Source organism: Bubalus bubalis, chromosome 3 (assembly GCF_019923935.1).
Source record: "Bubalus bubalis isolate 160015118507 breed Murrah chromosome 3, NDDB_SH_1, whole genome shotgun sequence".
Taxonomy (NCBI): domain Eukaryota; kingdom Metazoa; phylum Chordata; class Mammalia; order Artiodactyla; family Bovidae; genus Bubalus; species Bubalus bubalis.
Window position 1 is genome coordinate 91,516,820 of NC_059159.1, and position 26,365 is coordinate 91,543,184.

Here is a 26,365-nt window from a genome sequence, read left to right on the forward strand (position 1 = left end):
CTTCACTAGTAAATTACTTCTTTGCCATATAAAAAAAGTGGGATGGAATTCTGGATTTGCTTCTAAGAGAGTATAACGTGGTCATAGAAACTGTATTATTTGGGGACACAGGTTACTAAAACGTAAGCTCAAAATGACAAAAATTAAGGAAATGCCCTTTAGTGACCCAAGGGATCTACACAGTTTTACCAAGAAACCATAGAGGATTGAAAATCTGGAGGTAACATTGTCATTCTGAAACTTTATGTCTGATACTTTGCTCAGGGCAGTTGATTTATGTAGTGTTAAAAACACAGTTGCCTTCTCTTTAGTCTCTAAGAAAATTTTTTCATAGGCTGATTGACAGATAAACCATTCTCAAAACTCTTAAGGAAGAGTCGTATGAACAATTACCAATCTTTAGGAGCACTGGCTCAATTTAAATTTGTATTTGGTCAAAACTCCACAGCTGAGTAAGTCTGGAAGAGATATTTTAAATGAGATAGCTAGTGCCCCCAACCAAGCATGTTTTTTTAAATGTATAAGCAGTATCTATTTTGTGTTCCTTTTTTTTTTTTTTTTAACCACCAGGTAACATTTAAAAATAAGTTCACAAAGAGTAAGTTATGCAGTGACCCAGCAGAATCCATTGTTGCATGTTTTCTCAACTGCTTTGGCAAAATTTCAAATGTATCCAAGCTGGAGATGCTGAACACACTGTTTGTGTAAACAGCTTGACTGTAATACCTTAAGCCTCATATTTGCTAGTATATCCTGTGACTTCCAAATAGTAGGATGATAGAGTTTACCCAATTGGCTGATGCATTGATTATAGCATACCCACACACACTTACCTGGTTAAAGATGTCAGGTCAAGATGAGGTCTGCCATCTAATCCTGTACAAAGGCTTTCATAAGGCTCTGAAGCCTTCACTAACACAACTTATTTTGTCCCATTGGCCAGAGAAAGGATCTACTGGAAATAATAAAGCCATAGTTATATTAGGCAGAAATGTGTTTATAATTTGTTTGTTCATAATCTGCTATGTAATTTTCTAACCTTAGAGATGATAAAAACACTGCAATATGATCAGGAGAAAGGTCAAATAATCTTTAAAGGATACTGAGCTTAAAATAATTCAGTATCTAGAATTATTATTCTGGATAATAATTTTGTGCATGTCCATCCACTACTGTATCAAAACTGATTCATTTCTAACATAGGATATTAGTAGGTTCATGACATTTCATATCTGCCTTCATTAGATAAACTGTTATATGTAGTTTAACAGTTATGTGTTTAATACTGATTTTACAGCTACGAAATCCCTGATTTGAGGCATCTTTTATACCTACTTCAAAATTAGGAGTTTCAACATGAACTTAGGAGGGAGACATGTATAATTGATACGCAGCACACTGGCAAGCTCTAAGACAATACGGCTACTTTTCCTCTAGATCTCATTAGGAAATGAAGATAGGTATCTCAGCCTTTGTAACTTTGGTGGAGATGTTAACTTTAAGAATCACAGAGTAATAATCTCAATGAATAACAAAATAGGAATTTTAATAGCAGTATAACATTTTAACTGACATTCTAATTTCTCTGCCAGTAAAATGAGTTGACTGGTACAACACATACATTAATGCTGCTTTAAGACAATACACTTTCTGGAATTTGCTGTTTTGAGAATATGAAATGATGAAAATAAAAGTAAGGAGACCCTTGTAGAATGCAGTTTAAAGATAAAGGAAGCAAAAATTCATTTTTACCTGTGGAACTTTTAAGGAATTAGATAAATCTCAGGTTTTCCCGCAGGATTTTCAATTTGTTCAAATTGAACTCACTGGAGACATGGAAGTAAACATTTAGGCAACAGTAGCCAGCCAGCCATGAAGGGACAGAGCTCTTAAGTTTCTTATGCTGGTTCTCTGGTGTACTGACTGAACCAGTGAATATAACCACTGGACACAGGTGACAGGTCTTCTACATACCCCAGTCGACTCAACTGATTTAAGTGGCATTTAAGTCCGTAAAACATTTTATTGTTAACTTTTTAAACACACATCTTAAAGGCTTCATCAGTTTTTGATTTATATGGTAAATGTTCTCAGCCATGCAGGGAAAGTGGAATTCAGCTGAATATATAACCTAGAAGAGAGAAGGTGAAATTTAAGTATATTTTTAAACATTTCAAGTGTTTACAAATTTAATTCTGCTTAATACTTTTCCAGCAAAATATTAATTAAATTTTCCACCAAAAAAGATTTCCAGAGTATTTCAATAAAATCAGATCAGATCAGATCAGTTGCTCAGTCGTGTCCGACTTTTTGCGACCCCATGAATCGCAGCACGCCAGGTCTCCCTGTCCATCACCAACTCCCGGAGTTCACCCAGACTCACATCCATCGAGTCAGTGATGCCATACAGCCATCTCATCCTCTGTCGTCCCCTTCTCCTCCTGCTCCCAATCCCTCCCAGCATCAGAGTCTTTTCCAATGAGTCAACTCTTCGCATGAGGTGGCCAAAGTACTGGAGTTTCAGCTTTAGCATCATTCCTTCCAAAGAAATCCCAGGGCTGATCTCCTTCAGAATGGACTGGTTGGATCTCCTTGCAGTCAGTCCAAGGGACTCTCAAGAGTCTTCTCCAACACCACAGTTCAAAAGCATCAATTCTTCGGCGCTCAGCCTTCTTCACAGTCCAACTCTCAAATCCATACATGACCACAGGAAAAACCACAGCCTTGACTAGACGAACCTTTGTTGGCAAAGTAATGTCTCTGCTTTTGAATATGCTGTCTAGGTTGGTCATAACTTTCCTTCCAAGGAGTAAGCGTCTTTTAATTTCATGGCTGCAGTCACTATCTGCAGTGATTTTGGAGCCCCCCAAAATAAAGTCTGACACTGTTTCCACTGTTTCCCCATCTATTTCCCATGAAGTGGTGGGACCGGATGCCATGATCTTCGTTTTCTGAATGTTGAGCTTTAAGCCAACTTTTTCACTCTCCACTTTCACTTTCATCAAGAGGCTTTTTAGTTCCTCTTCACTTTCTGCCATAAGGGTGGTGTCATCTGCATATCTGAGGTGATTGATATTTCTCCCGGCAACCTTGATTCCAGCTTGTGTTTCTTCCAGTCCAGCATTTCTCATGATGTACTCTGCACAGAAGTTAAATAAACAGGGTGACAATATACAGCCTTGACGAACTACTTTTCCTATTTGGAACCAGTCTGTTGTTCCATGTCCAGTTCTAACTGTTGCTTCCTGACCTGCATACAGGTTTCTCAAGAGGCAGGTCAGGTGGTCTGGTATTCCCATCTCTTTCAGAATTTTCCACAGTTTATTGTGATCCACACAGTCAAAGGCTTTGGCATAGTCAATAAAGCAGAAATAGATGTTTTTCTGGAACTCTCTTGCTTTTTCTATGATCCAACGGATTCTGGCAATTTGATCTCTGGTTCCTCTGCCTTTTCTAAAACCAGCTTGAACATCAGGAAGTTCACGGTACACATACTGCTGAAGCGTGGCTTGGAGAATTTTGAGCATTACTTTACTAGCATGTGAGATGAGTGCAATTGTGCGGTAGTTTGAGCATTCTTTGGCATTGCCTTTCTTTGGGATTGGAATGAAAACTGACCTTTTCCAGGTGTGTGGCCACTGCTAAGTTTTCCAAATTTGCTGGCATATTGAGTGCAGCACTTGCACAGCATCATCTTTCAGGATTTGGAATAGCTCAACTGGAATTCCATCACCTCCACTAGCTTTGTTCGTAGTGATGCTTTCTAAGGCCCACTTGACTTCACATTCCAGGATGTCTGGCTCTAGGTCAGTGATCACACCATCATGATTATCTGGGTCGTGAAGATCTTCAATAAAATAAGTAGCTACAATTTTCTCTGATGGATCTAGACCTTCCTCAAAATTATCAAAGTTGTCCTCAGGCCCCAAATGAGAATTGGATAACTAGATTATCATAACAAAGGTACCAGAAGAATGAAGAGCTGGGCTAGAAAAATAATTGTTTTATATTTGCATATAGAATGCTGGGTATTACTGCCAAACAACAGCAATGCAGAGCCAGCAATCCATGGGATCTTGATTTCCCATGTCCACTCAGTGGTTATGTTAGATAAAACCTATTTTTTTTAATCATAAAAATATTAAAATTGTCATACATTTTAAACTTAATAGCATTTGTGATTCCAAAAAGTTCTCAAGAAATGAAGCTTCAATTTAAGTGTTACTTCTATGAAGTTATGAGATATATTCAAGCTCTTTATACATTCAATTCATGTAGTGAGAGTCTTGAAGTGTTTAGTTAACATTATAAAAGTTCAGTGTAAAATTACACAATAGCTCTTCTGAATACTGTATTTATTAAGTACTTTTATTCTTAACCTCTCCATTTTTATTACAGATATTTGAAGGATATTTACCTTGGAAGCCTCATGGTACAAGGTGTAGCTCTCATATTCTTCAAAGAATTTTCAAAACACTTCCATCACTTGATGTATCTTTAGGAGAATTTTGCTAATGGTAGATGAGCAAAAACCCCTCTGGACAAAGCAAATAGGCAAAGTACAGACTGGGAGAAAACCAGAATACTTAAGTCTGACAAAGGATTTGTATTCAGAATACATAAAGCACTCCTACAACTCAATAGACAACTCACTTAAAAATGGGCAAGAAACTATACTTTGGAATAAATATTAATTTAATTCAAACATTTAAATACATTCAGACTGCTTAAGATCTGTGATTTGAACTTTTTGCAGGGATGACAACTTTAGCCAATTGTTTCTGGTGGATCCTGTTCCTCGTTGGCATTTGTTGGAAGTAAAGTAACCAAGTTATTTCACAAGGGTACACTTTTGGATATTAATTAAAGGTTCCAGGATCGACATAGGGATAAGCGAGGAATTCCCCCAGTTTGTTGCCTTCTGCATCATAGTGGAGCATTCGGAAGCAAACATCACAAAAGAAACATGGGTCCTGTGGTGCAAAACTGTCATTGTTCGTCACCCATCTGTAGTTAAAAAAGATGTACGTCATTACAGTCAACTTTTTCATGCTTTAATGTGCTGTAGTAATATGTATAGGTAACATTCCCACTATTGCCTTATTCTATCTTATTTATACAGTATAATCCTTTATATAAATAATATTGTATACACATATATACGTACAGACGTAACACTACCAGTATTCTACAATGCAAAAAGGACAATTTTCTCTGAAAGATTTCTCCTTAAAGGTAAGTAGAAAAGAATATAAATCCATATTTGAAAGTATCATACACTTGAACGACATACTTAGCCTTCAAACATTAGAGTTGAGGATAAAATGTTATATACAGAGGGTATTCAAATAGGAATATGGGTAACTGTCAACTGAGATTTTGTTTTTTAACAAGGATATCACATTAAGTGAAAATGATATTTTTCAGTCTGTCTGAATTGTGCATCTCATGGAATGTTTTGACATTCCCTGATTGCCATTTTGATCTGATAACTGATTTATCGTGTTTTTCAATTGATCATTTAGAAAAGCATGGTGTGGTAGGGAACCCAAAACACACTAATGACACTAAATTCTTCCATTTTCCTCTGGATGGTTTTATGAGTGATTCACAGTTAAACGTCTAAACATGCAAAACCACAAAACTGTATAAAACCATATTTTGACCTCATTAAAATAAAAACGAGACGAAGTGTTATTTTTATCATGGAGAAGCTGTGGATGAAGCCATTTTGGAAACTGCTGACAAGAGGCAGAAAGAGAACCTGGCTCCCTGATGACCATCCAGATTAAGTTATCACCAAACTATAAAGTCTGACCTAGTCCCTAGACTTCTATTATACATAATTCAATTGGTTATTGTTTAAAAACACAGCTGTAGCTTAAACTGATTTGTACTACTGTTTGTAGTGCTTTCTAACTAGATAAAACTCTTTATATTATTTATATACCAAAGTATAAGTCCTCAATTCAAAATAGAAAAAAACAAATACCAAAGATCGAAAGTGCTTCACTACTGAAAACCAGTACTACCCAAGGAAAAAAGCAGAATCACTTACCGAGCTGTGAACATTTTACAAACAAAACATTTTCTGGTCCAGAGCCAATGCTTCTTGATGATAAGGGGATAAAGTGTCTTATCCAGGCAGTCGTCATGATGCACAAGCCTTTTGTACATGAAAAAATAAATGATGTGCAAATTTTTGTAATCTGTAATGAAACACATCCTTACCTCAAAATGAACAATACAGTAGGTATATTTTCAATCTGTTGTGTTCCATAAAACACTTTCTCCAAAAGACATTTGGGATTAAACACTTTTCTGTGAAGTTTCCCAAACCTCTTCAGGGCCATGTACACTGTGACTCTTGAGAGGGAAATGTAGGCAGCATTACCTGGGTGAATTTCTTCAAATCCATGCTTTGTTTACTTAGTACTTTTTTTATGGAACACAGTTTGACAAAGTGTACTCAGTGCTACAGATTAAGTGGTTTTGAATTACAAACATGGCTCTCTCTAATTAAAAAACTCCTTTACTGAAAATCCAAATCTGGCTTTGGTATAATGTGAATTGGTAGGATTTTAGTTTTAGGTATAAGAATTAAGAAATTTTAAAAATGGAAAGTCAGTTTACACCATTTATCAGCGTAGTGGGTTTGGATAAATCCTTATCCATGCTGGACCCCCCAATTCTCCATTTGAAAAATGAAGGTCATGTACAACAGTATTCTAAAAACCCCTTAAGAATTATAAAATTTGATATTTTTTTTTCCAGTAACAAAGGGTAGCACTATATTAACTTCGCCATCAGAAAATGATTTGTTGTTCAGTCACTAAGTCGTGTCTGACTCTGTGACCCCATGGACTGCAGCATGTGGTTCCAAGATGAAGGCTTCCATGTCCTTCATCAGAAAGTGATTAATAAACCTGATAGCTTACCAACTATTAAACTATGGGATAGCAATGAATGATTAAATCCTCCTCTAAGATAAAAATTACTTGTGAAAGGCACACAGTTGTGTCCACCTCTTTGTGATTCCATGGACTCTACAGTCCATGGAATTCTCCAGGCCAGAATACTGGAGTGGGTAGCCTTTCCCTTCTCCAAGGGATCTTCCCAGCCCAGGAATCGAACCAGGGTCTCCTGCATTGCAGGTGGATTCTTTACCAACTGAGGGAAGAATTACTTGTCAATTACATTAAAAAACTCCCTAGGAAAGTCCTACATAGCAAATGCTTAGTAAGTGAAAATTGCTTTTCTAAGTTGCCTTGAATTTTAGGAATGATGCTGTACAGCCTACACTATGAGAAATGTAAGGACACTTAGATCATCAGAGAAAAGTGGATTGTCTTCCATTTCATGCTTATTCTGAGGCACATTCCCCCTCATCTGAGTAAAGAGCAAGCAGAACAGCTTATATTGAAACTTAGAAAAGAAATACATTATCAAAGAAATATATAATTTTAAGTCCTGTAAATCTATGAGGTTTATGAGCGCTTCTGGCTCTTGCCTCAGCAATTCTTCCTAAGAGGCAACTGTCTGCCATTCATTTAACTGCCTCGTTTTAATACAGCTTTTCAACAGAACTACTAAACTTTGGATAAATAGATATTTAATGTTTAAATTATGACTAATGAATTAAACATCTCCCTAAACCACACAACTGACTATAGGTTCATTTTCTCATGTAACACTTGTTTTCTAGCTACTAATTCTCTCATGTTTGCATTTCCTTATTAGGTTTTAGTGTGCCTGTCACTAATTCAGTTCCTTATTTGCTGACAGAATGGGATAGTGCTCTTTACATGGGCCACACACCAGTGGGAGGTCTAGCAGTCTTGGGACATGCTTCCTGAGTCCTCGGGTCCAGCTCCAGTCTCTGAACTAAGCTGTTCTCTAGGTCTGCTCTACAGCTATCATCTGAGAGTTCCTTTTATGTCTTTATCTATCCTGCTTTGTATTCCATGTTTTCCTTTTTCAAGATTTACTCTCTGTGTAAAGTACTTTACACAAAGTACATTGAGAATGAGGGCATGGGAAGTAAATTTTTGGAGACTGGTCACTAAAACCAAAAAAAAAAGGGAAAAAAGTAGAGGCAGGGAAAGCCATCAGTCATTGCTCTGTAAGAACATCTTCACTGTCTCAGAAGAAATCAAACCAAGACCAAGGATCAAGCAGAGCTTATTCCTATACTATGGTAGTCTTTCATAAACAGAGATTTCCTAATAAGGAAATGAAAAGCTTTATTCATTAGAGATACCAGCTACACAAAGTTTATAATCCCTAATTCTCATTTTAGATTACTTAAGTCCTTCCCACTCTAAATCTTTATCAAAGCACTAAGTCTTCATATTTGTCAAACATTAGAATTATTCTTCTCTTCCTCCAGTTCCCTTTTATTTCCTTCAAATTCTGATGAAAAGAAACACACACAGAAATACATGTGCAAAGCAAAGGGTCTATATGAAATACAAAATGGATGATTACTACTAGAATAACAGCTGTCCAATACACAAATGAAGATACTTTAATAGAGTATTTACAGATTTCTAACCCCTAAATAAATACTTTTATAGCAAAAATCTAGCATGTATTATATTTGTCTTTATAGCAGCACTGTGATAAAATATAATTTTTAGTATTTTTTTAATGGAGGAGGGGGGGCCCATGGAGACTCACAGAAGTCATACACTGTCTTTGGGCAAAGGAGGAGCTTCAGCTATTTTTCTGGATTTTTGGCATATTCTACCATTTCAAATAGGGTTTCCCTGGTAGCTCAGATGGTAAAGAATTTGCCTGCAATGCAGGAGACCTGAGTTTGATCTCTGGGTCAAGAAGATCCCCTGAAGAAGGGATCTTCTTCAGAGATCCAATATGGGGGTTCTCCAGAGAACCCACTCCAATATTCTTGCTTGGAGAATTCTATGGACAGACCGTGGTGTTACAAACAGTTGGACCATTTCAAATGGCTCACACTGATGCAGATGCAGAGTTGGTCGCTGTAGAAAAAGCAAACATTTTTGCTGCTCCTGAGTCAAGCTGCAGTGATCATTTCTTTTATTCCTCTTATTTCAAACAAATCTACCCATGGTTTTCTACTGTAAAATAAAACAGGACAAATGTTCTGAGTGCTACCACTTACCTTATGTCAGTAATGACAACAACGTGTTCACAGTCTCCCTGGTGACAGTATAAGTAAGGAAAACCCACTTTAATATACAAGTCATTGAAGGTGAAGTCTTCCATCTTAGCAGTCTGAAACTTTCCATAGCCTCTATTATGTGACTCTGACCACTCAATGATGGTTCTGAGGAGGAAAAAGGCAAGGATATCACTGCTCCAAACACTTTGCAACTGCAGTATTTCACAAAAGCTGGCTCACTCAATTAACTGGACAATTACCATCTTGAGGCGAAAATCAGAGTGGTTGATACATGTTGCCAAGTAGGAAGGAAGTCTGGAATTTTTCTGTATCCATGAGAGCAGCAGTTCACAAAGTAAGATCCTGAAACCCCCAGAGACTTTGATGTGGTCAAAAATATCTTTGCAGTAATCCTAAAATGTTATTTGCCCCTTCAGCTGTTTTTCTCTCATAAACACCAGTTTTCAGGAGGCTAAGTGATGTGTAATCACTTAAGATTGAATGGAAAATGTATAACATCACTCTTCTGTTTGGAAAAGTTATTTTTCATAAAAATGTAATTAATGGTAACTGTAATTGGACTATTTAATGATTATTTTTTATTTTTTTATTTTTTAACTTTTGGCTGCACTGGGTCTTCATTGCTACACAGGCTTTCTCTAGTTGGAGGGAGCAGGGGCTACTCTCCAGTTGTGGTGTGTGGCTTCTCATTTTGGTGGCCTCTCATGTTGCAGAGCATGGGTTCTAGGGCACGTGGGCTCAGCAGCTGCAGCATGTGGACTCGAGTACAGGCTCACTAGCTGTGGCACATAGGCTTAGTTGCCCGGTAGCATGTGGGATCTTCCCAGACCAGGGATTGAACTGGTGTCCTCTGCATTGCAAGGCAGATTCTTAACCACTGGAACACCAAGGAAGCCCAGATTATTTAAATTAGTTAATATTTTAAAATATTTCTTAGTTTTGATCTCTAGTATGGTGAATATTTACAGCTATAACCCACATAAAAGCTCTTTGGGGTCTATTATTTACAGTATGAAGGAGTGTGGAGACCAAGTTTGAGAACTACTGCATTAGAATATAGATACAAGTGGTTATAATGAAAGAGTTTATATAAACACTCAGAATAACTATACATATATACAGACTCAGTTGTCAGGACACCAGTAATAAAAGTATGGTAATACTTTTATGTAGATAGCATGATGTCAGACATAGATTTTTCATGTTATATACATAAACAACTTATATATATCCACTCACCTAGGACAATAGTATACACCTGACAAGTCAAAAAAAAAGTGAATTTACTACCACCTAAATATGAAGAACAGAGATTAATAAAGTGTTGAAGTAGAATTTACTTTTTTCCAGATGTTATCTGTAAGACTCAACACAAGATAAACTATAATTTCTGAAACAGTAGATAATATGTTTTTTTAAGAAAAGTTTAGATAGCTGGCAAAGATCTTGAAATAATCTATGTATGTCTTTGGTAAAAAAAAAAATTTTCTTACAGTGGTAAAAATTTGATTAACTTACTATAACCTAGGCCAACTGGATGAAATAACTTTGAAAATATTTTTAAAATTTGAGAGAGACTTTTTAATCTGAAAACTAGTAAAACAATCTAACAAAATGATTCCTTGGCAAAGATCCTTAACACACCAATAATAGGACTTGTGGAGATAATCTTATTTTGATGAGAAATAGCAAAGACTTTGAGAAGATTTTTGCAAACTATACCTGCTCAAATCTCTGCACTCAGGGTATCTTTTATCGTTATAAAATGTTCCTTCAAAATAGAAGAAGGCTGATTTGTATAGGTCCTAAAAGAAAACAGATGGTATTGAGAAAAAATTCAGTATTAACCATTATAAAATTGCTCTAAGTATTAATTCCAAATTTGTATGTCATAAAATCACACTAGTACATTTTACAGTAATTTCATGCACCTTCACAGAATATGCTCAGCTTATTAACATTTAACAGGAACCTCCTATATGATAAGGTATTATCTTGGTCACCAGGGATAAAGACAGATACAATCCTTGCTACTATTTTCAGTTCTTTCCTATTGCTGTTTTAATCTCTAGGTTTGATTTAAATTTGTATGTTGTCTTGAGATTCATGAAAGGAAACCAATTAAAAATAAGTGTCAGTATTATTTTATGATATGCATACACAGCAGTGACAACTGTTTTAGATACCAGAACTGAAAACTAAACAAAAGTCACCTCACTGATGTTTCCCCAGTGATAATGACAATGATCATGGAATTATGTTATCCTTTTTTGTATTTTCAAATAACTTGTAGGCAAGCAGAATGTGAATATCTATTCTTACTGAAGCAACCTTGCCCAAAGTACCATAGAACCCTCAGGTTTCAACTTTCACACTCCCACACTTTGTATCGGGGCAGTGGTCTCAATTCTGACCTCTTAACAGAATCACAAAAATACCAAAGACCAAATCTCACCTGAGATCCATTCAGTGAAAATGTCTGAGGATTTGGCTCCGGCACCAGTATTTTCCCAACCCCCTCAGAAGAGTCAGATGTGCAGGCAACTCTGGGAACCACTGTTAGGCGGTCTTTTCCCTTAACCTACACTTACTGCTCACACCTCAGTTTCCTCACCTGTACAATGAGAATATCTGTCATGCACGCTATCTTATAGGACTGTGGTGAGAATCAAAAGCAGTTTAGGAACTTTATAAAATTTATGTACGCTTCAGGCATTGAAAAATATTACGCTAAGATGGCCAAATTTCTCTCCTACTTCTTTGAGGACTTGATGTTTCTCTCTCATTTTTTTTCATTCCCCTGTTTACAGCTCACCTGGCACTGGCGTCAGATACCCTTTTAAGACTGGCTGCACTGTTTCTTAGACTACTCAATCTCCTGACTTTCCGTTTCCTTGTGTAAAATATGAGTAAAGCCAACACCTTCTTCCCATGAGGTTGCAGAGATAATTTGGAAAACAGCAGTGGCCACAGGACTGGAAAAGGTCAATTTTCATTCCAATCCCAAAGAAAGGCAATGCCAAAGAATGCTCAAACTACCGCACAATTACACTCATCTCACATGCTAGTAAAGTAATGCTCAAAATTCTCCAAGCCAGGCTTCAGCAATATGTGAACCGTGAACTTCCTGATGCTCAAGCTGGTTTTAGAAAAGGCAGAGGAACCAGAGATCAAATTGCCAACATCCGCTGGATCATGGAAAAAGCAAAAGAGTTCCAGAAACACATCTATTTCTGCTTTATTGACTATGCCAAAGCCTTTGACTGTGTGGATCACAATAAACTGTGGAAAATTCTGAAAGAGATGGGAATACCAGACCACCTGATCTGCCTCTTGAGAAATTTGTATGCAGATCAGGAAGCAACAGTTAGAACTGCACATGGAACAACAGACTGGTTCCAAATAGGAAAAAGAGTTCGTTAAGGCTGTATATTGTCACCCTGTTTATTTAACTTATATGCAGAGTACATCATGAGAAATGCTGGACTGGAAGAAACACAAGCTGGAATCAAGATTGCTGGGAGAAATATCAATAACCTCAGATATGCAGATGACACCACCCTTACGGCAGAAAGTGAAGAGGAACTAAAAAGCCTCTTGATGAAAGTGAAAGTGGAGAGTGAAAAAGTTGGTTAAAAGCTCAACATTCAGAAAACGAAGATCATGGCATCCAGTCCCATCACTTCATGGGAAATAGATGGGGAAACAGTGGAAACAGTGTCAGACTTTATTTTTGGGGGCTCCAAAATCACTGCAGATGGTGACTGCAGCCATGAAATTAAAAGACGCTTACTCCTTGGAAGGAAAGTTATGACCAACCTAGATAGCATATTCAAAAGCAGAGACATTACTTTGCCAACAAAGGTTCGTCTAGTCAAGGCTATGGTTTTTCCTGTGGTCATGCATGGATGTGAGAGTTGGACTGTGAAGAAGGCTGAGCGCCGAAGAATTGATGCTTTTGAACTGTGGTGTTGGAGAAGACTCTTGAGAGTCCCTTGGACTGCAAGGAGATCCAACCAGTCCATTCTAAAGGAGATCAGTCCTGGGATTTCTTTGGAAGGAATGATGCTAAAGCTGAAACTCTAGTACTTTGGCCACCTCATGTGAAGAGTTGACTCATTGGAAAAGACTCTGATGCTGGGAGGGATTGGGGGCAGGAGGAAAAGGGGACAACAGAGGATGAGACGGCTGGAAGGCATCACTGACTCGATGGACGTGAGTCTGAGTGAACTCCGGGAGTTGGTGATGGACAGGGAGGCCTGGCGTGCTGTGATTCATGGGGTCGCAAAGAGTCGGACACGACTGAGCGACTGATCTGATCTGATACTATAATGCCATGCCTGCCTACTATAACACAAAATACACCACTTACCATACTTTGAAACCCTCAAAGAGGTAAGTAAGCTACGATCCAAAATAATGATTCTGAAAGAATCACTACTGCCTTATTTCGGAAACAAAACAAAATTTAGTATATATAACGTATAGAACTTCACAGTAAGTGATTCAGGGAACATAAAACCTTTTGTCTAATTATTAATTAGAAAGGGAAGTCTAAAAACAAAAATCTTTTCCTTATATTAGTACATAAATGGATAGGTGGGAGTAATCTCAATAAGTTAACTTTCATTTCTAATGGTAACCAGAGATCCTAACTAGTTTCCCTATTTTGTCAGCTAGTTTAAGCCAAACAAGTTCCAAGGGAGGGAAATTACCAACTGATATGGAAAAATTAGTGCCAAGAAGTCACTTTCACTATTAATCTAAGGCAACATAAAGATCTATCAAAGTAACTATGGATAACCAGTATGATCATTTAACAAAGTCGTTAGGTATCTAATAGTCATTTATTCTCTTGCTGACATTCAAGTCTGAAACATCAGAACCTCAGGAACATTCCTAAGATCTGCTAGGAGGAAAATGGTAATGGGTGAAAGAAATGTCAGATAAGCTTGGGTAGGAAAGGTTTTACAACTTAAATTTATGTTACCATTCTTCCTATACCAAGGCTTTACTTAGAATAAAGAACAATAATATATGCATAAAGTATTGTCTAAAAGTTCCTCTTTGTTGTTGTTTAGTCACTAAGTTATGTCCGACTCTTTGCAACCCCACAGACTAGCCCACCAGGCTCCTCTCTCCATGGGATTTCCCAGGCAAGAATACTGGAGTGGGTTGCCACTTCCTTCTCCAGTGGCTCTCCCTGACCAGGGACTGAACTCGCGTCTCCTGCACTGGCAAGTGGACTCTTTACCACTGAGTCACTAGGGAAGCCTGAGAGTTCTTTTAAGGGATTACTGACAAAAAGAGATCTAATCTGAGCAATATTAAAAAGATCAATAGATCAGACATTAAAACCTGAAGAACCACTAAAAAACAAATAAAAATAAACCCGAACTAGCTATCTGGAAAAAAAAAAACAAATACCTGAGCAGAAAATGACTCTGATTTTATACACATATTTTTATTTTTTTACTCTTAAAATCTTTATTAATAGGATTGAGTAAAAGGAATACTTTTTTTTTATTTTATTTTTAATTTAATTAATTTGTTTTAATTGGAGGCTAATTACTTTACAATATTATAGTGGTTTTTGCCATATATTGACATGAATCAGCCATGGGTGTACATGTGTTCCCCATCCTAAATGCCCTCCCACTTCTCTTCACATCCCATCCCTCAGGGTCATCCCAGTTCACCAGCCCTGAGCACCCTGTCTCATGCATCGAACCTGGCCTGGAGATCTGTTTCACATATGATAATATACATTTTCAATGCTATTCTCTCAAATCATACCACCCTCGCCTTCTCCCACAGAGTCCAAAAGATTGTTCTGTACATTTGTGTGTTGTTTGCTGTCTCACATATAGGGTCACTGTTCACATCTTTCTAAATTCCATATATATGTGTTAGTATACTGTATTGGTGTTTTTCTTTCTGACTTACTGACTTACTTTTCTTTCTTCACTCTGTATAATAGGCTCCAGTATCATGAACCTCATTAGAACTGATTCAAATGCATTCTTTTTAATGGCTACGTAATATTCCATTGTGTCTATGCACCACAGCTTTCTTATCCATTCATCTGCTGATGGACATCAAGCTTGCTTCCATGTCCTAGCTATTATAAACAGTGCTGCAATGAACATTGGGGTACACGTGTCTCTTTCCATTCTGGTTTCCTCGGTGTGTATGCCCAGCAGTGGGATTGCTGGATCATAAGGCAGTTCTATTTCCAGTTTTTTAAGGAATCTCCACACTGTGCTCCATAGTGGCTGTACTAGTTTGCATTCCCACCAACAGTGTAAGAGGGTTCCCTTTTCTCCACACACTCTCCAGCATTTATTGTTTGTAGACTTTTTGATAGCAGCCATTCTGACTGGCTGACGTCACTGTGGTTTTGATTTGCATTTCTCTGATAATGAGTGATGTTGAGCATCTTTTCATGAGTTTGTTACCCATCTGTATGTCTTCTTTGGAGAAATGTCTGTTTAGTTCTTTGGCCCATTTTTTTGATTGGGTCGTTTATTTTTCTGGAATTGAGCTGCAGGAGCTGCTTGTATATTTTTGAGATTAATTCTTTGTCAGTTGCTTCATTTGCTATTATTTTCTCCCATTCTGAAGGCTGTCTTTTCACCTTGCTTATAGTTTCCTTTGTTGTGCAAAAGCTTTTTTAAGTTTAATTATGTCCCATTTGTTTATTTTTGCTTTTATTTCCATTACTCTGGGAGGTGGGTCATAGAGGATCCTGCTGTGATTTCTGTCACAGAGTGTTTTGCCTATGTTTTCCTCTAGGAGTTTTATAGTTTCTGGTCTTACATTTAGATCTTTAATCCATTTTGAGTTTATTTTTGTGTATGGTGTTAGAAAGTGTTCTAGTTTCATTCTTGTACTAGTGGTGACCGGTTTTCCCAGCACCACTTGTTAAAGAGATTTTTTTCTCCATTGTATATTCTTGCCTCCTTTGTCAAAGATAAGGTGTCCATAGGTGCGTGGATTTATATCTAGGCTTTCTATTTTGTTCCACTGACCTATATTTCTGTCATTGTGTCAGTACCATACTGTCTTGATGACTGTAGCTTTGTAGGATAGCTGAAGTCAGGCAGGTTGATTCCTCCAGTTCCATTCTTCTTTCTCAAGATTGCTTTGGCTATTCGAGGTTTTTTGTATTTCCATACAAATTGTGAAATTATTTGTTCTAGTTCTGTGAAAAATAACGTTGGTAGCTTGATAGGGATTGCATTGAATCTATAGATTGCTTTGGGTAGTACACTCACTTTCACTATATTAATTCTTCAGATCCATGAGCATGGTATATTTCTCCATCTATTTGTGTTCTCTTTGATTTCTTTCATCAGTGTTTTTTATATATATATATATATACACACACACACACATATTGGTCTTTTCTTTCTTTAGGTAGAGTTAATCCTAAGTATTTTATTCTTTTCGTTGTTTGGTAAATAGAACTGTTTCCTTAATTTATCTGTTTTCTCATTGTTAGTGTATAGGAATGTAAGTGGTTTCTCTGTGTTAATTCTATATCCTGCAACTTTACTATATTCATTGATTAGCTCTAGTAATTTTCTGGAGGCATCTTCAGGGTTTTCTATGTAGAGGATCATGTCATCTGCAAACAGTGAGAATTTTACTTTTTCCTTTCCAATCTGGATTCCTTTCATTTCTTTTTCTTCTCTGACTGCTGTGGCTAAACCTTCCAAAACTATGTTGAATAGTAGTGGTGAGAGAGGGCACCCTTGTCTTGTTCCTGATTTTAGGAGAAATGCTTTCAATTTTTCACAATTGAGGATAATGTTTGCTGTGGGTTTATCATATATGGCTTTTATTATGTTGAGGTATGTTCCCTCTATGCCTACTTTCTGGAAGGTTTTTATCATAAATGGATGTTGAATTTTGTCAAAGGCTTTCTCTGCATCTATTGAGATAATCATATGGTTTTTATCTTTTAATTTGTTAATGTGGTGTATCACATTTATTTATTTGTGAATATTAAAGAATCCTTGCATCCCTGGGATAAAGCCCGCTTGGTCATTATGTATGATCTTTTTAATATGTTGTTGGATTCTGTTTGCTAGAATTTTGTTAAGGACTTTTGCATCTATGCTCATCAGTGATATTAGCCTGTAGTTTTCTTTTTTTGTGGCATCTTTGTCTGGTTTTGGTATTAGGCTGATGGTGGCCTCATAGAATGAGTTTGGAAGTTTACCTTCCTCTGCAATTTTCTGGAAGAGTTTGAGTAGGATAGGTGTTAGCTCTTCTCTAAATTTTTGGTAGAATTCAGCTGTGAAGCTGTCTGGTCCTGCGCTTTTGTTTGCTGGAAGATTTCTGATTACAGTTTCGATTTCCGTGCTTGTGATGGGTCTGTTAAGATTTTCTATTTCTTCCTGGTTCAGTTTTGGAAAGTTATACTTTTCTAAGAATTTGTCCATTTCTTCCAAGTTGTCCATTTTACTGGCATATAGTTGCTGATAGTAGTCTCTTATGATCCTTTGTATTTCTGTGTTGTCTGTTGTGATTTCTCCATTTTCATTTCTAATTTTGTTGATCTGATTCTTCTCCCTTTGATTCTTGATGAGTGTGGCAAATGGTTTGTCTATTTTATTTATCTTCTCAAAGAACCAGCTTTTAGCTTTGTTGATTTTTGCTATCGTCTCTCTTGTTTATTTTGCATTTATTTCTGCCCCAATTTTTATGATTTCTTTACTTCGAACCCTGGAGTTCCTCATTTTTTCCTTTTCTAGTTGCTTTAGGTATACACATACTTTAAAATTTTACTTCATTCCTGAAGTACTAGAGTCTAAAACAAACATTAGCAAAACACATTACATTTTAGACATGGCTTTTAAAAAAGATTTAAATACCCTGGCCCAGTCCTCCTAGTCCTGTCACACACCAAATTACTCAAGGAAAGTATTTTATTTAAGTCCTGCTTATTGACTGGAATAAAGATTCTTATTTTCTCAGCTACAAGACCTGCAGGTAAATAATTTATTCCATGATTACCAATAGAATACATGCCAAACATCTCTCTGTTAAAAAAAATCATTATAACGTAGGACTTATTTTCAGTTTGTTAGGTGTGACAATGGCATGGGGTAAACAGATGAAATAATTCTGGCAAAATGCTGAGAACTGTTGAAGGTGGATAATGGGTACATAAGAGCTCATTATACTAGTCTCTCTCTTTTTTTTTAAGCTTTTTATCTTATATGAGGGTATAGCCAATTAACAATATTGTGAGTTTCAGGTGAACAGTGAATGGACTCGGCCATACATATATGCCTGTCTTTTTTGTGTGTGTATTTAGAATTTTCCAAGGGAAAACTTAAAAAAAAAATCATAAAATACAAATGTTAATCAATAGAATAAAAAAATTTTCCACAGACCTAACAACTATTAGCATCAGGAAAATTTCACTTAATTATATGAGTTCACCTTTCTAAAAACATAGTTGGAGAACAAGAAGACAAATGAAACAGGTCCCTAAATACGCAAAGACTCCACAAAGTGCAAGTACTAGAATCTTGCCCTTAACCAGCACAGCTCAAGTTTTCATGCAGTGCTTGTTCACCAAATAAACAAAAGGGTAGGGGATAGATGTCTAAAGCCAGGCACAGTGCCAACACAGCAAAGAACAAACATGGGGCTTTGAAGGCAAGTTGACCATGGTCTGAATCTAGCCTCCACCACTCCTGACCCAACAGGGTTAACTTACAACAATGCTCTGACCACCTTTTTCCTACCTGTAAAATGGTGATATTCTTTCCAAAGATCCTGAACTATCAACTAGTGTATTATACAGCTGGCACATGATAAGTGCTAAATAATAAGAGGATATTATTTTAATACATGGAAGAGGGAGAAACAATGTAAAAGCAGATGTGTAAATAGTTAAAAATAGGACTATGGGTCATTCAGTTTCCTGGTTAGAAAGCTGCTGAAGGCATGAGCACTGATGTACAAACACACTAAACTAAACAAGTCTGGTTAAAAACACTCTTCAGGGTTCCTGGAGCTAAGACTGATTCCCAGATCTGACTCACTGCTTCGAGCAGTTATCACACGGATGAAATAAGGAGGGTGAATTCATATTTTTCTTATTAAACTCATCTTATAAATTTATAGCTATACCTTTTTTTTTTCTCATAGGGTAGAGAAACTTTGCATAAGATTGCTTCTCCTTTAAAAGAAACGATAAACCTTCTATTTCCTAGTTTGCATACAGACTTGAGATTCCAGTTGTTTCTCTTTAGTGTTTATCTCCAAAAGCACCAAGCTGACAAACCTGAAGAACCCCAGTATCTTATAACCATTTTCAATGTAACTCAGAAAGTATGCTGCTCTCCATGCCAGTCACCAAAAAGAATGGAACACAGCCAGTCTTGTGGGGCAGACAAACGTATCAAATAGTATCACATATTATTACAAAGCATTAGAATCGATACATGAAACATGCCAGAGTGGCAAACAGAGGACCGTCAAGAAGAACCTCATAAGTGACAGTAAGGGCTTCCCACCCGTGTTCAAACACTCAGAGGCATAAAATAGTATGGTATGCTTGAGGAAGATAAAGGCACTGTGGCCGAAGCCTAAGGTGTAAAAGGAGGCAGGTGAATAGTATAGAAAGTTAACTTGTGAAACACTTCACAAAAGGCCTTATTTGTCAGCCTAAGGAGCCTGGACTACAGACAATGGAGAACCACTGAGATGTTTGGATTAGAGAATCACAGGATCAATTTTTTAAACATTTTATTCTCTTAGAGCAGTTTTAGGTTTACAATAAAACAGGAAGGTAGAGGTTTCCCATGCAGCCCTTGCCCCCGCACACATGCATGGCCTGCCTGCATTATCAACACCACTCACCAGAATGGTACGTTTGTTACCAAGGATAAACCTACAACAACACATCACAATTACCCAATGTCCAGAGAGTTCCCTCTTGGTGTTTGATTTGTTTTTAAAAGACATCTTGAGTGGCATGTATAGGACAGTCTTAAGGTGGGAAAACCAGTTAAGAAGTCTCTATAATAGTTCCTGGAGAAGATGCTGAGGGCCCAAACTAAAGCACACAGCAGTGGAAAAAACAGTCTGGAGCTATTAAGGCAGAATAAAGAGGAATGGAAAAGGAGAGTTTCATCTGAAGAAAAAGGGAGATGGTAGAGTAATGAGTTCAAGACTAAACGTTGAGCTTGAGGTATTCTGGTTCGTTTATTTATTCAACAAGGACTTGACCACTTCCTCTGTGCCACACATCATCACAGAAATACACCTCTGTATTCCTAATTTCTAAATTCCTCTGTATTCCTGTATTCCTAAAACAAAGACCCTACCCTCATGGTTCAAGAGAAGACAGACAAACATATAACTTAACATTAGGTAGTGTTATTAGCAAGTCTGGGGAAGAGAGGGAAAGATCTCTTTGTCAAGGCAACATCAGAAACATGAAGAAATGAAGGAGTGAGCTATCTGAATACCTGGGTGAAAAACAATACCTAAGGTGAGGAAACAAGAGAAACAAAGGCTCTGAGCAGAACCCTGCTTAGCATATATGAGAAAGAGCAAGAATGGTTCATGGTGTGAAGGCAACAAGTGACAAAGAGGGTGTTAAGATATAAGGTCCAGAGGCAGACAGGACCACAAAAAGGACTTTGTATTTTATTCTAGATGTAAGAGGAAGCCTCTATAGACTTTCCAGTTGAAAAGCAACAGGGTCTGCCTGATACTTTAGAGTATCATTCTGGCTTGGTGTAAAGGATAAACAGAAGTGTGAAAGGGAGCAGCGGGAATGGTCACTAGGCTACTCCACAGTTCAGGCAAGAGATGACGGTGGTTTCTCAGTCTGCTACCTGTGAAGCAGATACACAGAAAGATACTAAACATAATTTGAAAGTAGAGCCAAAGCACTTGCTGACACCTTCCATGTGGGATGAAAAGGAGGCAAAGATGATTCCAAGGTTGTTGGCTTAAGTAACCAGGTGTAGAATGAGCATATTTACTGAGATGCAAACACTGGGGAAGGTACAGATTTGAGGAGGAAGAGAGAACTAGAGTCTGTTTCTGAACATACTAGGTTTCAAGTGGCTATTAGACGTCAGTAATGGTCAAGGAGGCAATTGGAAAAAATAAATCTGGAGTTTGGAGATACTGAGATTGGAGATAACAAATCCGGACTAGGAATCTGGACAAGTTCACTTTGATTCAAAGGGCTTAGTAACATTCACCAGTTCGGAGGATCAGAAGCATCCAGCAGAGGAGTAAAAAAAGTCAGTCGGATAGGAAGAAAATGAGGCGGGTGTAATGTCTTAAAAGCCAAGTTAAGAAAGTGGTTCAAGGAAGAAGGAATATTTACTTGTGTTGTGCTAATCAGAGATCAAGTGAGATGAGAAATGAATCTGTGGCGGCAGCAATGAAGTGGTTTTGGCGGAGCGGTGATGAGCAAGAGTGCGTGGGGGACAAAGGGGAGAGAAAAAGAGAAACAATGAGCCGAGGCCCTTATTAATTCATGATTCTTGAGTCAGTTTAATGAGAAGAAAACAGAAAAATGAGACGGTAGCCAGAGGAAGATACATGGTTAAGAGAAGGTTTTAGGGTAGAAGATAGTACAGTCTATTTGTGTGCTGATGGGACAGGCAACAGAAGGGAAAAAGCTGATGATGCAGGAAAAAAGGGGATAGTACAAGAACAAAGTCCTTGGTTATGCAGTGGGGTTGGAATCTAGCAGACACCTAGACTGGCTTTGAGAGCAGGAGTTTTAATCCATCCACTGTAACAGGTGGGAAGAAGAATGCATGGGCAGATGGGTAAATGTGGGTGAGAGATGACAGAAAATTCTTTTCTGATAACATATTTTCTCAGTGAAATAAACAGCAGCTGAAGGGGAGTGATAAGGAAAAGATGTTGGCAGTTTCAGAAGGAACAAAACAGTTACCTTTAAAAGTGGAAGGGTATATCAAGTATAGAGACGTGGTAAAATTGTCAAGCAGCACTGAGGCTAATGACAATGTCCAGTAGACACTTACAAAGAATGAGTTTGGAAACCAAGAGAGAAAGAGATTCATAAAGACTGGAGTATACTTAAAACCATAAAATTAAAACTGGGGGGAAAGCCCAGGAGATGAATTTAGAATAAGAATTAAGATGAGACCTAAGTTATAACAGCATTTATGTGGCTGATGATAAAGGAATGAGCATGAAGAGATTCTGATGGTTCACATCCAAACTCTATTGGACATACTAATTGTTCCAAACAGCTTTTTAGTGACCTACAGGAGATGCTGTCCCTCTTAAATATGCCAGTAAATCTGAGGTCCTCTGCCAGGGTTGTACCAGCTAATAGAACTGGGTCAAGCTTGCTCTGTGATGAAATTCAGAAGGATCCAGGCCCTACTACATTATTGAGTAAGCAATCCCTTCTGAAAACTGTGGGTGGCCCGTCTGCCTTTCTATCCTGTTTCAGCAAGTATGGAAGGTTTCTCTGTCCTTTTGAGAGCAGCACCCTGGGAAATACCAGCAAGGCCCAGTGTCACAGGTTATGTCCCTGTTTGCTTCTGTCCGTGGGTTGAAAGGTTCTTCTGTGGGCAGTGATGCTCTTGGGTGGACTCCAACCCTCTGCTAGGGTCAGTTATGACAGACAAACTCATACAGAGTTTGAAAGAAGAGAGAGTGAACAGCAAATTCCAGTGCTACAGTGAGATCAAGTTGTATGCACATGGAAAAGAGACCTATTGGTTGGTACTGTGCCCTTAGAAAGAAGAGTGTACAAAGAATGGTTGAGAAATAAATGGGAGATGAAATCAAAACCAAATATAGCCTCATCTTTGAAAAGGTCTTGATGATAAAAAGAAGGGATAAGCTTGATGGAATGGCACAGAAGAAAGCATTTACTGGAATGCTTATGAGCCTGTAATCCTATTTCCTTAGCTTATGATTATTATTTTCTCCTGTTCTATGATGGTTAGAAATTTTAAAAATCACCTTACCTTGCTGATGTTCTCAGGAGCCTGGTCAGGAGTGTTGCTGAATTCCCCACCAATCTGGAGGTCACTGACACAGCAAATGGAATCCCTCAGTTCCGTGAGCTTTTGACTGCCCAATACCAGCATCGTTTGGTAGGGCTTGTGTTCTCTGTGCTACAAGTCAGACAGTAAATAAATCAGTGTTCACTTAGAGACAAAGCAATTCAACTGTAAATCCTGTCATGACCAGATCTAAATTAAGTTACTGGTTATCGTAAGTTATACCCATAATATGCTGTCCTGAGTTTTCTTAGATTCTGCATTTGTCCACTCAGCACTGATCTTTTAAAAATATTTATTCATTTTATTTATTTGGCTGTATCGGGTCTTAGCTGCGGCATGTAGGCTCTTCCCTGTGACTGACATGTGGGATCGTTCATTGTGCCACAAGGGCTTCTCTCTAGATGCGGCATGTGGGCTAAGTAGCCCCACAGCATGTGGGATCCTAGCTACCTGACCAGGGACTGAACCCATGTCCCCTGCATTGGAAGGCAGATTCTTTACCACTGGGAAGTCCCAGCATCTATTAATTATAGGTCCAAACTAATTGTCAGCTATTTACCTCTCCCCTGTGATCCAGAGCCCATACTCTGAAACTATCTCTATCCAACTCTCATTATACCAAGTCAATATTTCTCCTCTGTCCTACATCAAACCACAGCCAGGTGCCAGACAACAAGGACGGCCCCACAGCCCAGAGCCCACAGGAATTATTCAAGCTAGCCAGTCCCAAACTGCTTACTCCGCTCTGCCTTGCCTTTCCTGTGGAAACCAATAAGGGCTGTGGCCTGTGCTTTCCCCTTGCCTCCTGACTGCTCCTGGTACTGCCCCTTGGTGCTGCATGCCATGGCATACTCTCAGCCCCAGGAAATGTAAATAATGCAAATCTCTCAGTGACACTGGTCTCTAGTGCTGTCGCTCAGTCGCCTCCATAAATTAACATCCTATGAGTACAACAGACACTTGGTGCTGCGCTGCTTACATTTGCCCAAAATTCGCATGTTGGCATCCTAAGGCCCAGTGTGCTGATGTTAGGAGGTGGGCCTTTGAGGGTGATTAGGTCATGAGGGTGGACCCCCTCATGAATGGGATTAGTGCCATTATAAAAACGATGTGACCTGGGAGAGGGCGCTCACCAGATGCTGGCACCCTGATCTTAGACTTCGAGCCTCCAGAACTGTGAGAAACAAGTTTCTGTTGCCTATAAGCCACCCAGTTTGTGCTATTTTGTTATAGCAGCCAGAATGGACTAATACACGTGGCAATAAAACTTTTTTTAGTTTAAGTGAAAATTTATAACCAAGTTGCTACTAAAGTGACATTAATATGAAGAGTCTTAGGAATATTATTTCACTGACTTTTAAATTGTCCTGAAAGCTACCTCACTGAAATCAAGGAATCTATACAATACTGACATTTGGTTTTATTAGTTTTGTTTTGCTTTGTTTTCTTTGATTGATAATTTAGGATCTTAATCAAACAGGGTATTAGATTGGTACAAAAGTAATTGCAGTTTTTACACTGTTGAAATTTGTTGTTTGATATTGGAATATACTCTTAAATAAATGTGGTTGTGTTATACATCACCTTATTGCACATTTCTCACTTTTCTTTTTTTGCTAATGACTTATTACCTGCTGTTTATTTTATATTTGTTTTAGACTATGGAAATGATGTTAGACAAAAAGCAAATTTGAGTGATTCTCTAATTTGAGTTCAAAATGGGTTCTAAAGAACAGAGACAACTTGAAACATCAACAATGCATTTGGCCCAGGAACTAACAAACTTACAGTGCAGTGCAAAACTTCAAGAAGTTTTACAAAGGAGACGAGAACCACGAAGATGAGGAGCATGGGGGACAGCCACCAAAGTTGACAAAAAGGGTTATCACTGAAGCTGGTCCTCTTACAACTACACAAGTTTCCTAAGAACTCAACGTCAACCATTCTACAGCTATTCCTCATTTGAAGCAAACTGGAAAGGTGAAAAAGTAAGTGGGTGCCTCATGGGCTGACTGAAAATCAAAAAAACCTTTCTCTCTGAAGTGTTGTTGTCCTTTTTCTATACAACAAACTCTTTCTCGATCAAATTGTGATTTGGGACAAAAAGTGGATTTTATATGAGAACTGGCGACAACCAGCTAAGTGGTCAGACCGAGAAGAAACTCCAAAGAACTTCCCAAAGCAAATGTGCACCAAAAAAAAATCATGGTCTCTGGTGTTCTGCTGCTGGTCTGGCCACTACAGCTTTCTGAATCCCAGTGAAAGCATTTCATCTGAGAAGTATGCTCAGCAAATAGAAGAGATGCAAGTGCAGCACTGGCAGCCAGCACTGGTCAACAGAGAGGGCCCAATTTCCATGCACGGCAATGCCTGACTACACGTCGCACAGCCGATGCTTCAAAAGTTGAATCAACTGGGCCACAAGGTTGTATTTTATATTTACACCTGCCATATTCACCTGACTACCAACTGACTACCACTTCTTCAAGCATCTTGACAACTTCTTAAAGGGAAAACGCTTCCACAACCAGGAGGAGGAAGAAAATGCTTTCCAAGAGTTCATCAAATCCTGAAGTGTGGATTTCTACGCTACAGGAATAAAAAACCTTATTTCTCATTGGCAAGATGTGTTGATTGTAATGTTTCCTATTTTGATTAATAAAGATATGTTTGAGCCTAATTATAATGATTTAAAATTCACAGTCTGAAACCACAATTATTTTTGTACCAATCTAATAATTAGTGCTAACTATATCACAGATGAATCATAAAAGTTTATTCACAAGTGCAATTTATGTACAGTAATATTTCAATGAAATCTTATTAAAGTTTATGATACATCTATGTGGGAAATTAAGAATATATTAACTGCGATAGAGCTCTTTTTACTCGAGATTCCTAAGAAATTCCTGGATACCCTTGACCTGCTAACTTTCTGCATTTTCATCTAAGAAGAGCTGTCCTTAGCTAGTTCAATAACTTCCCAAGAATTTTGAATTGGTGAAAACAAAACAAAACCCTCCTTAACCAGTTTTTCTACAAAAAAAAAAAAAAAAAAAAAAACCCTCAAGAAATAATACTATCAGAATCACTGCAGATTTACAAACTTTCAGTGGCTACTAGTACAGAAATCAGGTATACATTCCAACACTATAACTATAAT

The 26,365-nt window shown here is 37.8% G+C and overlaps 1 protein-coding gene across 2 annotated transcripts in view; it reads right to left on the bottom strand.

The window, feature by feature from the left end:
* Window positions 1-4,677: 4,677 nt before the first annotated feature.
* SNAPC3 (small nuclear RNA activating complex polypeptide 3) overlaps window positions 4,678-26,365 on the bottom strand; it is a 38,252-nt gene continuing 16,564 nt past the window's right edge. For both annotated transcript variants that reach the window (XM_025281500.3, XM_006046692.4), the window contains exons 5-9: window positions 23,164-23,313; window positions 10,886-10,968; window positions 9,143-9,307; window positions 6,059-6,166; window positions 4,678-5,007 (exon numbers count right to left, since the gene is read on the bottom strand). In XM_025281500.3, coding sequence (XP_025137285.2) covers window positions 4,860-5,007; window positions 6,059-6,166; window positions 9,143-9,307; window positions 10,886-10,968; window positions 23,164-23,313 — 654 coding nt within the window. In that variant the 3' untranslated portion in view covers window positions 4,678-4,859. The remainder of the gene's footprint in view (window positions 5,008-6,058; window positions 6,167-9,142; window positions 9,308-10,885; window positions 10,969-23,163; window positions 23,314-26,365) is intronic.